This window comes from Oncorhynchus mykiss, chromosome 10, assembly GCF_057628025.1.
Source record: "Oncorhynchus mykiss isolate SJ-2025 chromosome 10, ASM5762802v1, whole genome shotgun sequence".
In the NCBI taxonomy this organism is placed as follows: domain Eukaryota; kingdom Metazoa; phylum Chordata; class Actinopteri; order Salmoniformes; family Salmonidae; genus Oncorhynchus; species Oncorhynchus mykiss.
The window spans coordinates 33,473,266-33,486,155 of NC_143031.1; the positions used below are offsets into that span (position 1 = coordinate 33,473,266).

Here is a 12,890-nt window from a genome sequence, read left to right on the forward strand (position 1 = left end):
ACAGTAGCCTAGACCTAATTGTTGCCAAAATGTGCTTTTTGGTGTGCATTTAAGGTTAGGCATAAGGTTAGCAGTGTGGTTAATGTTAGGTTTAAAATCACATTTTAAGAAGAGACATTGTAGAAATAGGTGGACTTTATGACTTCGTAGCTGTGGCAACTAGTGATGACCCTAATTGTAAAACCTTAACATGGTTCAATATATTTTTTACCTAATATAGATTAGCTTGATAGGTAGGAATCACATATTTTGTCCTTCCAAACTTCAAATATCAAAGCACTACTACAAAAAAAGACATGACTTGAGATGGCATTGCAGCTTGCCCAGTGGCCACAAATACTAGGCCTAGCTAGCCAGGATATTGGTTACCTTGGTTAGCCTGGGCTTGGTTTCCTAAAAGCATCATAGCACTATGATCATCTTTAGTCCATTTAGTTTTAACGGAATTAAGATGATCTTAGTGCTACAATGCCTTTGAGAAACCCAGCCCTGGTATGTATGGTATGTATCAGAGGTCTGTTTAGAAACACTTGAGATATGTAGCCTATTTCTTCCCCGAAATTTTATGAGTCTAAACATTTTGCCACCAATTCAAACCAAGTCTAAAGTAAACTGCCCATAAAAAAAACGTTGTGTGCAGCCAGTGTTTACCTTTCTCATGACTGTGCTCGTGGTTTCAGCTCGTGCCATCATCTTCTCCACGTGTTACCACACCAACAACTATTTTTCATACAGGAGCCTTTTTATTTTGAGTAGTCTCATAATTATTGTTAAAACTATAGTGAAAGCTGTCGACTTAATGCGAACTTACAGTGTGACCAATAGTCAGGAGAACATCACTCATCACTGTTTTAGACCCGGCTGGTCAGTACATTGTAGCCATGAGGTGATATGAAAACCCCGCCAAAGAAATCAGTATCATAGCTTTGGAACACAGAATTGGGAGACACACTCCCAATGCGTGTCCTAAAACTAACAGTACCACTGCTGCTAGCTTGACATTTGTTATTTCTAAAGTTTGAGTCACATTACCTTCCGAATTCTTTGTCAGAGAAGGCAGTGCTTCACTTGGACTTAAATAGGTGCCGGTAGTCTACTCATTTTCTGCGGTTTACATTGAGGTGCAGAAGCACAATACAATACACAATACTTATGAGCTAATATTCTATAAGACGAACAGGCGCTTAAGCAGTAGAACATTTTAGGTGCCGGTACTCAGCTCCGGCCCAAGTCAAGCACTTAAGCAGACGAGGTTCTTCCTGATTAGCCCACAAACGAAGGATTTGATTTCCCTATCACCCGGAAACTTCACTCAATTGCAACCTTTTTTAAATGTTGTATTATTATTTTTAAATCTAAAGCTCAACCAAGGTGCGTTCGTAAAAAGAGAGCAGAATAACTGATGAATTGATGAACGCTCAACACCAGTTGAATATGGCCGGTGTCAGTAAACGTCGGCAAAAAAAGCGTAATTAAATTGTTGCCATCAGCACAGTTAGTCACCAACGCTCTAACATGGAAACAGACTAACCAGCTCTGCTAAGTGGAGTAACGTCGTCAGAGTGAGGTGTTATCTTATTTGTATCTGAAAGTAGCAAGCTAGTCAACATTAGCCACTTAGCTTGGGTGCTTGACTGCTATTGTGAGGTCAGAACACTCGAATCAACCCTACTCCTCGGCCAGAGCGTCGAGTGTGCGCTCTGAACGCTCCGAGAGCGAAACGAGTGTTCTGAAATCGGAGTAAGTAGCCAGAGCGAATTTACGAACGCACCCTTTATTACGACAAATTATGGAAACATTGAGGCACGTGAAGTCACCGCAGAACTATAAAGCTCCACTTCACATTTAATTCTAAATGTCTGCTGCTTACAAAATATGTTTGAATCTATAATAATAATAATTTTTCTTTGTTGGACAAGGATTGTCCACTTTCAAGAATGCCTGAATTGCTTCACCACGCTTTCTTTTCTGGCAAGTTTCACCATCCAATTATTTCAGATCTACAGGAGTGCACGTTTCAACATGGCATGGACCATGGCGATATATTGGCACATGAGAACGATTATAATATGGCAAATAGGAGTCATTTTACCATCACATTGTTGAATACTCGTTCCTGACAGGCTTGAAGGGCATTTTAGAGTGTGCATTATTTAAGCAATAAGGCCAAGGGGGTGTTGTATATGGTCAAATACCACGGCTAAGGGCTGTTCTTAGGCCTGTTCTTAGCACGATGGAACGCCCTTAGCAGTGGTATATTGGCTATATACCACAAACCCCTGAGGTGCCTTATTGCTATTACAAACTGGTTATACACGTAATTAGAGCAATGAAATGTTTGTCATACCGTGGTGTCTCATCTACCACGGCTTTCAGCCAATCGGCATTCAGAGTTTGAACCACCCAATTCATAATCCACAAATTACCACCTGCTAAACCTGATGTTGAAATGCCTATTTACTCTGTTCCATTTCACTGCGCAATCCACTGTCTCATCAACCCTGCCAGGCAATTTATAAACTCGATCTCCACTATAAAAAGCATCTAGACATTATCTCCCATTTCTTTGACTAGCATTTGGTTTTCAACAGGGAGATTTGTATAAACCTTGCTGTCTGTCTCCAACATTTGCAACATTGAAATTCGATCTACAGCTGTCCCATAGTAATAAAGCATCAGCAGTCAGGACCAGACACAGGCAGGCAGCTGTTCTCAGCCTGTCGAAATCGTGAATCAGCTGACATAATTTGTAAGGATATATTCAATTAGACATCAATAGAAAACAGGTTAAAAAAAGGAAACAAAATGCAGACTTTCCAGCTTCAGTTTGAAGTGAGTGTGTTAGCGGTGTTGTTGGCTAGCTCCTCTGAACAATAGTCAGGACGGACCAGAGAGCACTTTTAGTTTATGGATGTATCCAAATAAATGTCACTAGAAAACAGCTTAAACAAACGCAAATGCAGTTAACTTTGCTGTTATTCTGTCTGCACTGTTTGACGTGACTAAGTTAGCCATAGCTGGCTACCTAGCCAGCAAGGGATAAGAATGTTGCCAGTCAGGAGGCAATGGAACATATCAATCATTATTAGAATTCAATGGCTTTAGTTTATTATTACATCTAACTAGCACGTCTATTTGTTTGGTTACCAAGGCAACTACTGTAGCTATCTAGTCAATTTATTTGCTAGCTACTTCAGTGAATGTTTAACCCATTATAGTGGCGCGGCTCCTGGACACAGCCCTTAGCCGTGGCATATTGGCCATATGTCAATAAGTGTTTTGTCATACCTATGGTATATGGTCTGATATACCATGGCTTTCTGCCAATCAGTATTCAGGGTTCGAAGCACCCAGTTTATAATTCCTAGCGCGTCGTGGAACACACCTTCAATGTCTTCATTATTTTCCCTCGTTGATTATCCCGTACTTTTTCATGCTGACTTTCACAGACTACCTGAGATATGAAACAGTTGGTGGGAGGGCATACAGGCTGTCGCTAATTTAATAATGCACAACTTGCCTAAATGGGTAATGTAAAACACTTAAACCAATAGAAACACACCCTAGCAGGCAATTTCGCAAACTTTCTCAATGTTGAGAAGAAAAAGAAAAAAAAAACACCGGACAAGTTCATGGAAACATAACTACTGACAAGAAGCTACAATGTGGGGAATCGTAGGTGGCTCTTTTCAGCAAGTTTGAGCTTGTTCTTGATACCAGCTAGCTAACCAACAACTGTACCGATGTATTTGAGAAACAAGTGCTCGTTTTGCAAATGTATTTATGTTTTCAATAAACATTGACACAAAATATTGTTTACATGTCAACAATTTAAGCCAACCCTGTCCGTTTTGCCCCATTGTTCCCCACGCTTCGGTTTTGTTGCTAAATTAAAGACCCCCGTCTAAAGGCAGTTTCTGATGTGTGCGCAAGTCATGATCCGAGAAACCAAAACACAATGCCTGATAAAACATGAAGTGCATCCAAAAACAAATTCATAGAGATGCACATTATTGCATTATGGCACTTCAGGAATAATGGAGGACATTGTGGTGTTTAGTGTTAGTGCAGAAATAAAGACATGGGACATCAGACAAAGGAAATACGTATTTGGCCTAAAAGGGCCATAAATAAAATTGTATTCTCTCGATTTATTAACAAGCCACAGAGTGTCCATGGATGTCTAACACAGCACTCAAAACTTCTCATGTTGGTGCAGTCCCTAGACCCACTTGAGATACCTGAAGCCGCAGATAAATCTCATGGTTCTCATTTCGTAGCTTCCTTTAGAAAAAAAAAACCAATATGATAATACTGTACCAAACTGATGGCAGAGCATCTGGGAGAAGGGGAAAAGGGATGTTTAAGAAAGGGGGAGGGGGGGCAAACCGCATGACAACAAAAAACAGCTACAAAAAAACAACCTCAACCTCATTTAACAACGCTTGGAGCAGCATGCGCTGGCTTTCAATCACTGCAAGATCGCCATTTTCACTACTTTTCCAGCTTCACTTTTTCCAACTGTCCGGTCATTCATACATTTTTCTGTTGCGTTTTGCTTAAAAAATATAATTGAAATTATTATGTTAAAACCTTTAGCAGCAAAAGAGAAACAGAGGAATAACAGCTAGCGACCCCTGGTTTATAAGGAAGGCATGGGTTAAAAGAGGTCCATGAGTGAGTGCCCAGGGGGCCGTATAGGGCCGTGAGGCTGCTGCCCCCTCAGCTCATCTCCTGTCTGCAGGCACCCGGCTCAGGGAGGCCATGACACGGCTGTAGCGCTCAACCAGCTCTAGGGTGGAGTAGGTGGGCAGTTTGGGAGGGTCGTGGAAGCTTTTGATCTCTGTTGAGCAGTCAAGTAACTTGGGGAGGAAGTCCGTCAGCTTCTCCTGAAGGTTAGCTGCAGCAGGAGGGGGAGAACAATGACGGAGAAATGTCAGAGAAAAAGAAAGAATGATTATTTCAATGTCCTTGCTTGCGTCACTCTCCAGAGTCATATCCAGTTACCAAACAGAAATCATAAGCTAAATATTTTCACTGTGATAGCACAAGCTCTTGGTAAACATGCTCCTCTAGGAAAACACAGGCTGAGTAAATAAGATGAAAGAGGCCCTAGTTGGTTGTTGAAGATGCTGCTGGGTCAGTTTTATGAATCCAATCTAACTTTTTCCTGGAGTAGAGGCTAGGACTCCACTGAACCAACAATTTGGGTAAAATTCTGCCAAGACAAAGTGGGTATATCCCTGGTTGTTATGGCTTGGCTGGTCTGGCTGCTAATATCAACTCATTTGACCATGTCCCTGACCACGCTTCATGTGCCTTCCAAATTAAACTAGAGCAGAATAACAACCAAACAGTCCGTAGATCTCCAGTACCACAAATCTATACCCCCTGGCCTCTATGCTCTTGTACCCCTTTCACACTATTGTGCCAAACCAAACCATACTGTGCTGCCTCAGATATGTAATTTTCGCATTGCAGCATGATTCAAGTAACTACAAAGGCTGACTAACCAGGACAGCACAGTACAGCTTGGCTCAGTAACGTGAAAATGCTCTTAGTTCCTTCTTTTATGGACTTGGAAGATTAGCCCCTTAAGCGTGTAATATGGGCTAAAAGAGATACAAACAAACAAACTAGGGCTGTTCCAAAAAAATAAATAATAATCTTGGTCAGTTCTTTTGACCAATCCATGAAATGTTAAAACGTGTTTTTCCATATAAACCCAGCAAAAAAAGAAACGTCCTCTCACTGTCAACTGCATTAAATTTTCAGCAAACTCAACTTGTAAATATTTGTATGAACATAAGATTCAACAACTGAGGCATAACCTGAAAAAGTTCCACAGACATGTGACTAACAGAAATGGAATAATGTGGGGGGGGGGAGTCCAAATCAAAAGTAACAGTCAGTATCTGGTGTGGCCACCAGCTGCATTAAGTACTGCAGTGCTCCTCCTCATGGACTGCACCAGATGTGCCAGTTCTTGCTGTGAGATGTTACCCCACTCTTCCACCAAGGCACCTGCAAGTTCCCAGACATTTCTGGGGGGAATGGCCCTAGCCCTCACCCTCCGATTCAACAGGTCCCAGACCCGGGCTCTTCGCTGGCCATGGCAGAACAATGACATTCCTGTCTTGCAAGAAATCACACACAGAACGAGCAGTATGGGCTGGTGGCATTGTCATGCTGGAGGGTCATGTCAGGATGAGCCTGCAGGAAGGGTACCACATGAGGGAGGAGGATGTCTTCCTCTCCCTATCCCGCAGGTGTGATGTTCGGACGTACCGATCCTGTACAGAGTCCTATATTGACATAACCTGGAAGGCCACTCAGCAAGGAAGAAACCATTGCTCCAAAACCACCATAAAAAAGCCAGACTACGGTTTGCAACTGCACATGGGGACAAAGATCGTACTTTTTGGAGAAATGGTCTCTGGTCTGATGAAACAAAAATAGAACTGTTTGTCCATAATGACCATCGTTATGTTTGGAGGAAATAGGGGGAGGCTTGCAAGCCGAAGAACACCATCCCAACCGCATTGCTGCAGGAGGGATTGGTGCACTTCACAAAATAGATGGCATCATGAGGTACGAAATTATGTGGATATATTGAAGCAACACCTCAAGACATCAGTCAAGAAGTTAAAGCTTGGCCACAAATGGGTCTTCCAAATGGACAATGACCCTAAGCATACTTCCAAAGTTTCTATGGGAAGGCTTTGACCTCAATCCCATAGAACATTTGTGGGCAGAACTGAAAAAGCATGTGCAAGCAAGGAGGCCTTAAAAACCTGACTCAGTTACACCAGCTCTGTTAGGAGGAATGGGCCAAAATTCACCCAACTTATTGTGGGAAGCTTGTGGAAGGCTACCCAAAACATTTGATCCAAGTTAAACAATTTAAAGGCAATGCTACCAAATACTAATTGAGTCAATGTAAACTTCTGACCCACTGGGAATGTGATGAAAGAAATAAAAGCTGAAATAAATAATTCTCTACTATTATTCTGACATTTCACATTCTTAAAATAAAGTGGTGATCCTAACTGACCTAACGCAGGGAATTTTTTCTAGGATTAAATTGTGAAAAACAGAGTTTAAATGTATTTGGCTAAGGTGTACGTAAACTTCTGACTTCAACTGTACATACATACATACATACCCTATGTGTTTGAATAAAATCAATTATATGTAGGCTACTAAACTTGTCTGATGCTTTAAGACACACAAATTACTTGAGTGAGCCAGAGATCCAGAAAGCAAAAAAATCTGTTATGCTCTTAATACTGTAGGTACACCAGGGGTCGGCAACCTTTTCCATTTGGAGTGACAATTTATCTTAACATTTCTACCAATCTGCATGCCAGTTATGATTTTTATATGCACATTTTCATGGAATAGTTTCATTGAATTTATAATGAAGGCTTCGTATGAATGCATAACAGACTTTGTTTATTTGCCGTTTGAGGTGAAGAAAAAATTACTTTCAGAAGTTACCACAGAGGTGGTGAGTTAAGACAATCAGAAATATTTATAGGCCTACATTTGTATAGGCCTACTTCTATGTATAATCAAGTGCATATCCTTACTCAACATTGACAGGAGAGCCGCAAACAAACGACAATGAATAAATTGACTTTAACATTTGAGATTCTTCAAAGTAGCCACCCTTTGCCTTGATGGCAGGTTTGGGTCATTGTCCTGTTGACAAACAAATGATTGCGCTTAGTGGGACTATCATTTGTTTTTCAACAGGACAATGACCCAACACACCTCCAGGCTGTGTAAGGGCTATTTGACCTAGGAGAGTGATGGAGTGCTGCATCAGATGACCTGGCCTCCACAATCACCCGACCTCAACCCAATTGAGATGTTTTGGGATGAATTGGACCACAGACTAAAGGAAAAGCAGCCAACAAGTGCTCAGCATATGTGGGAACTCCTTCAAGACTATTCTACAATGTAGAAAATAGTAAAATAAAGAAAAACCCTAGAATGAGTAGGTGTGTCCAAACTTTTGACTGGTACTGCATATATTTTAGACTGCTCGACCAAAAAAATCTTTGTTGACTAACAGTCTATCAACTAAACAATCAATTAAATTGGGGGTCTCAGCCCTAAAACAAACAAACTCACGCTCCATTTCTTGTCCCAGGTAGGAGCACCAGCGGTTCCTCATGTCCTCCACAGACAGCAGGTCCTTCTCTATGTCGTGGACCAGCAATAGGGGGATGCATGGCACCACCAGCTCATTCATGATGCTCAAGCCGTTGCTCACCTCCGGCTCCTCACCAGACTCAAACATCCCCGCCGCATTCTCGTTCAGTTTCTAATGGGCAAAGCACATACAGTGGCAAGAAAAAGTATGTGAACCCTTTGGAATTGCTTAGATTTCTGCATAAATTGGTCATCAAATTTGATCTGATCTTCAACTAAGTCACAACAACAGACAAACAGTGTTTTTAAACTAATAACACCCCAATTATTGTACTTTTCTTATCTATATTAAATACATAATTTAAACATTCACAGTGTAGGTTTGGAAAAAGTATGTGAATCCCTAGGCTAATGACTTCTCCAAAAGCTAATTGGAGTCAGGAATCAGCTAACCTGGAGTCCAATCAATGAGACGAGATTGGAGATATTGGTTAGAGCTGTCCTATAAAAAACACTTGCAAAATTAAATTTGAGTTTGCTATTCACAAGAAGCATTGCCTGATGTGAACCATACCTCGAACAAAAGATCTCAAAAGACCCAAGGTTAAGAATTGTTGACATGCATAAAGCTGGAAAGGGTTACAAAAGTATCTCTAAAAGCCTTGATGTTCATCAGTCCACGGTAAGACAAATTGTCTATAAATGCAGAAGTTCAGCACTGTTGCTACTCTCCCTAGAGGTGGCCATCCTGCAATGATGACTGCAAGAGCATGCTCAATTAGCTTAAGAAGAATCCTAGTGTCAGCTAAAGACTTACAGAAATCTCTGGAACATGCTAACATCTCTGTTGACGAGTCTACGATACGTAAACCACTAAACAAGAATGGGGTTCATGGGATGACACCACGAAATAAGTCACTACTGTCCAAAAAAAACATTGCTGCACGTCTGAAGTTCACAAAAGAGCACCTGGATGTTCCACAGTGCTACCGGCAAAATATTCTGTGGGCAGATTAAACTAAAGTTGAGTTGTTTGGAAGGAACACAAAACACTATGGCTTGAGATGAAAAGGCACAGCACACCAACATCAAAACCTCATCCCATTATGGTTTGGGGCTGCTTTGCTGCCTCAGGGCCTGGACAACTTGCTATCATCAACGGAAAAATGAATTCCCAAGTTTATCAAGACATTTTGCAGGAGAATGTAAGGCTATGGAGCGTTGGACTAGTAACCGGAAGGTTGCGAGTTCAAACCCCCGAGCTGACAAGGTACAAATCTGTCGTTCTGCCCCTGAACAGGCAGTTAACCCACTGTTCCCAGGCCGTCATTGAAAATAAGAATTTGTTCTTAACTGACTTGCCTGGTTAAATAAAGGTAAAAAAAAAAAAAAAAAAATAAATATCTGTCCGCCAATTGAAGCTCAACAGAAGTTGGGTGATGCAATAGGACAGCGACCCAAAACACAGAAGTAAATCAACAACAATGGCTTCAACAGAAGAAAATATGCCTTCTGGAGTGGCCCAGTCAGAGTTCTGACCTCAACCCGATTAAGATGCTGTGGCATGACCTCAAGAGAGTGGTTCACACCAGACATCCCAAGAAGATTGCTGAACTGAAACAGTTTTGTAAAGAGGAATGGTCCAAAATTCCTGACCGTTGTGCAGGTCTGATCCGCAACTACAGAAAACGTTTGGTTGAGGTTATTGCTGTCAAAAGAAGGGTCGACCAGTTATTAAATCCAAGGGTTTACATAATTTTTCCATTCTGCAATGTGAATGTTTACACGGTGTGTTCAATAAAGACAAAAAAAACACAATTGTTTGTGTGTTATTAGTTTAAGCAGGCTGTGTTTGTCTATTGTTGTGACTTAGATTTGATGACTAATTTATGCAGAAATCCAGGTAATTCCAAAGGGTTCACATACTTTTTCTTGCCACTGTACATATAGATTGACGACTTAGGGATTAGCTTGAAGTGGTATGCTAACAAATTTACCAGTATTAGCTACTCTGTCAAAACAGACTTAGAGGACAGGCAGGTATTACTTTTTCATATATTGCTAATGTATATGTATTTACATTCAATACCACCTCTGTATGAAAGGCTGCAGCCCAGGTAAGTCACAAGCCATTTGCATTACCACTATCTGGTAGTCATCTATCCACACTGTCAATATCAGAGGATGTTCTCAAGGCCTGTGGTACTGACGTGGGCAGTGACGTACTAGATGATGTAGACACTTCACTCTGTTCTCCTTAGCCAAGTCCTGCCCTGCTGCAGACACAAACTCCCTGACCTTAGCTGTGGAAAAGACCTTACACAGAGGCAGGCGGTCACTCCGGAATTAGAGGGACTAGGTGGGGACTCACAAAAGATCCCAGTACATTAACTGTGTCAATGTTAGCAGTGTTTTCAATTAAAACAGGGCAGAAGGTAAACAGCAGGGCTTGAGAGAGCGGGCCCGAGCAGGGAGCCAGGGGTTCGTTCTGGCCAGAGATCTGAGATGGCGGCTATAACTCTAACTGTAACAGAGCCCTGACGGAGAGAGCAGAGGTTCGCTCAGGACACAGCCGTGTCTCACGGTAATGTGTTTACACTCGCTGGGCCTCCTGCTTCCTATTCCCACTTGGATGATTACATTAAGAGCACAATGCCGGTGTAAGGTTACTGAGTGCAGGAGCAGCAACAGGGCCGACAAGAAGGAACAGGGTTCCTGTATTTTCTCACATCTACACACAATACCCCATAATGACAAAGTGAAAAGATGTTTAGACATTTTTTCAAATGGATTGAAAATGAAATATCTAATTTACTTAAGTATTCACACGTTAGAATCACCTTTGACAGTGATTATAGCTGTGAGTCTTTCTGGGTAAGTATACGAGCTTTGCACACCTGGAACATACAATATTTGTACATTATCCTTTTAAAAACTTGTTAAAACTCTGATCATCGCTAGACAGACATTTTGAAATCTTGCAGAAACTGTAACAAAGCCACTAAGGAACATTCAATGTTGTTTTGGGAAGCATCACCAGTGTATATTTAGCCTTGTGTTTTAGGTTATTATTCTGAAAGGTGAATTTGTCTCCCAGTGTCTGTTGGAAAGCAGACAGAATCAGGTTTTCCTCTAGGATTTTGCCTGTTCTTAGCTCTACTCTGTTTCTTTATACCCTAAAAAGACCTCCCTAGTCCTTGCCAATGACAAGCATACCCATAACATGATGTAACCACCACCATGCTTGAAAATATTAAGAGTGGTACTCATGATATGTTGTGTGGGATTTTCCCCAAACATAACACTTTGTATTCAGGACATTAAGTTAATTTCTTTGCCATGTTTTTTGCAGTTTTACTTTAGTGCCATATTGCAAACAGGATGCATGTTTTGGAATATTTTAATCCTGTACAGGCTTCCTTCTTTTCACTCTGTAGAACTAGTAACTTTACTGCACAATACTAGCCTGGATCCATCCTCCATTTTCTCTTATCACTGCCATTTAACTATTTTAAAGTCACCAATGGAGCAATTTCCTTCCTCTCCGGCAACTGAGTTAGGAAGGACGCCAGTATCTTTATAGTGACTGGATGTATTGATACACCAGCCAAAGTGTAAATAATAACTTTACTATGCACAAAGGGATATTCAATGTCTGCTTTTTTCTACCAATACTGTAGGTGTCCTTTGTGAGGAATTAGAAAACCTCCCTGGTCTTTGTGGTTGAATCTGTGTTTGAAATTCTCTGCTCGACCTTAAAGATAATTGTATGTGTGGGGTACAGAGAGTAAGTAGTCATTCAAAAATCATGATAAACACTATTATTGCACACAGAGTCTATGCAAATTATGTGACTTGTTAAGCACATTTTTTACTCCTGAACACATTTAGGCTTGCCATAACAAAGGGGTTGAAAACGTATTGACTCAAGACATTTTAGCTTTTCATTTTTAATTCATTTCTAAACATTTCTAAAAAAACATTTAATTTAATGTAAATTCAGGCTGTAAGACAACATTTTGGAAAAGTCAAGGGGCGTGAATACTTTCTGAAGGCACTGTAGCATCTGCTGAGAAAAGTTCTGCGGGAATCTTTATGGGAAATAAAAAAAGCCAATGTAATATCTCCGCTAGAACAGGAACAAGCCTGCATCAATTCTAGAGATTATGGGGTGGAGGGATAGTCTTGTTCGACATTAGTCACTGTGACCAGCGGGACGGCACAAATGAGTTAGGTGCTCAGAGACAGAGAGACTTGCTGATGATGAGACAGAGGATAGTGGTGTTCATTTTTCAAAGGGAATGACTTGAACTACTTCCACTGTGACCTATTGATTTGATTGGAAACGTGATGATCTTTAAAATACAATGGACTAACTTTGACCACTTTCCTCACATTTAGGGTGAAACTTTGAGTCTTTAAAAATTGTATGTACCAAATGCTAAATCTGCTGAAGCATAAAAAAATCATACCGCATCTTACGTGAACTAACTAAATAAGATCAACTGACAGACTTCCAATAGAACAGTGGTTCAGTTGTTGTATGATTGTGCATGATGTCAGGGCGAGTGTTGTCTCACCAGCAGGCACTCTCTGCGGTAGAGCCCTATGAGCTCATCGTCGTGACCTCGGTACAACCCTTTGACCAACAGCTCTCTGTTGTACTGGTATGAGTAGATCAGGTACATCAATGCCTCCACAAAGCTACAGAGAAACAGACACAGTCAGAT

At 41.1% G+C, this 12,890-nt stretch overlaps 1 protein-coding gene across 1 annotated transcript in view; it reads right to left on the reverse strand.

Annotated features, from left to right (window-relative positions):
- Positions 1 to 3,764: 3,764 nt before the first annotated feature.
- Positions 3,765 to 12,890, reverse strand: part of LOC110533674 (ubiquitin carboxyl-terminal hydrolase 25) — a 59,191-nt gene continuing 50,065 nt past the window's right edge. The window contains exons 24-26 of the mRNA XM_021618111.3: positions 12,741 to 12,864; positions 8,140 to 8,332; positions 3,765 to 4,900 (exon numbers count right to left, since the gene is read on the reverse strand). Coding sequence (XP_021473786.2) covers positions 4,728 to 4,900; positions 8,140 to 8,332; positions 12,741 to 12,864 — 490 coding nt within the window. The 3' untranslated portion in view covers positions 3,765 to 4,727. The remainder of the gene's footprint in view (positions 4,901 to 8,139; positions 8,333 to 12,740; positions 12,865 to 12,890) is intronic.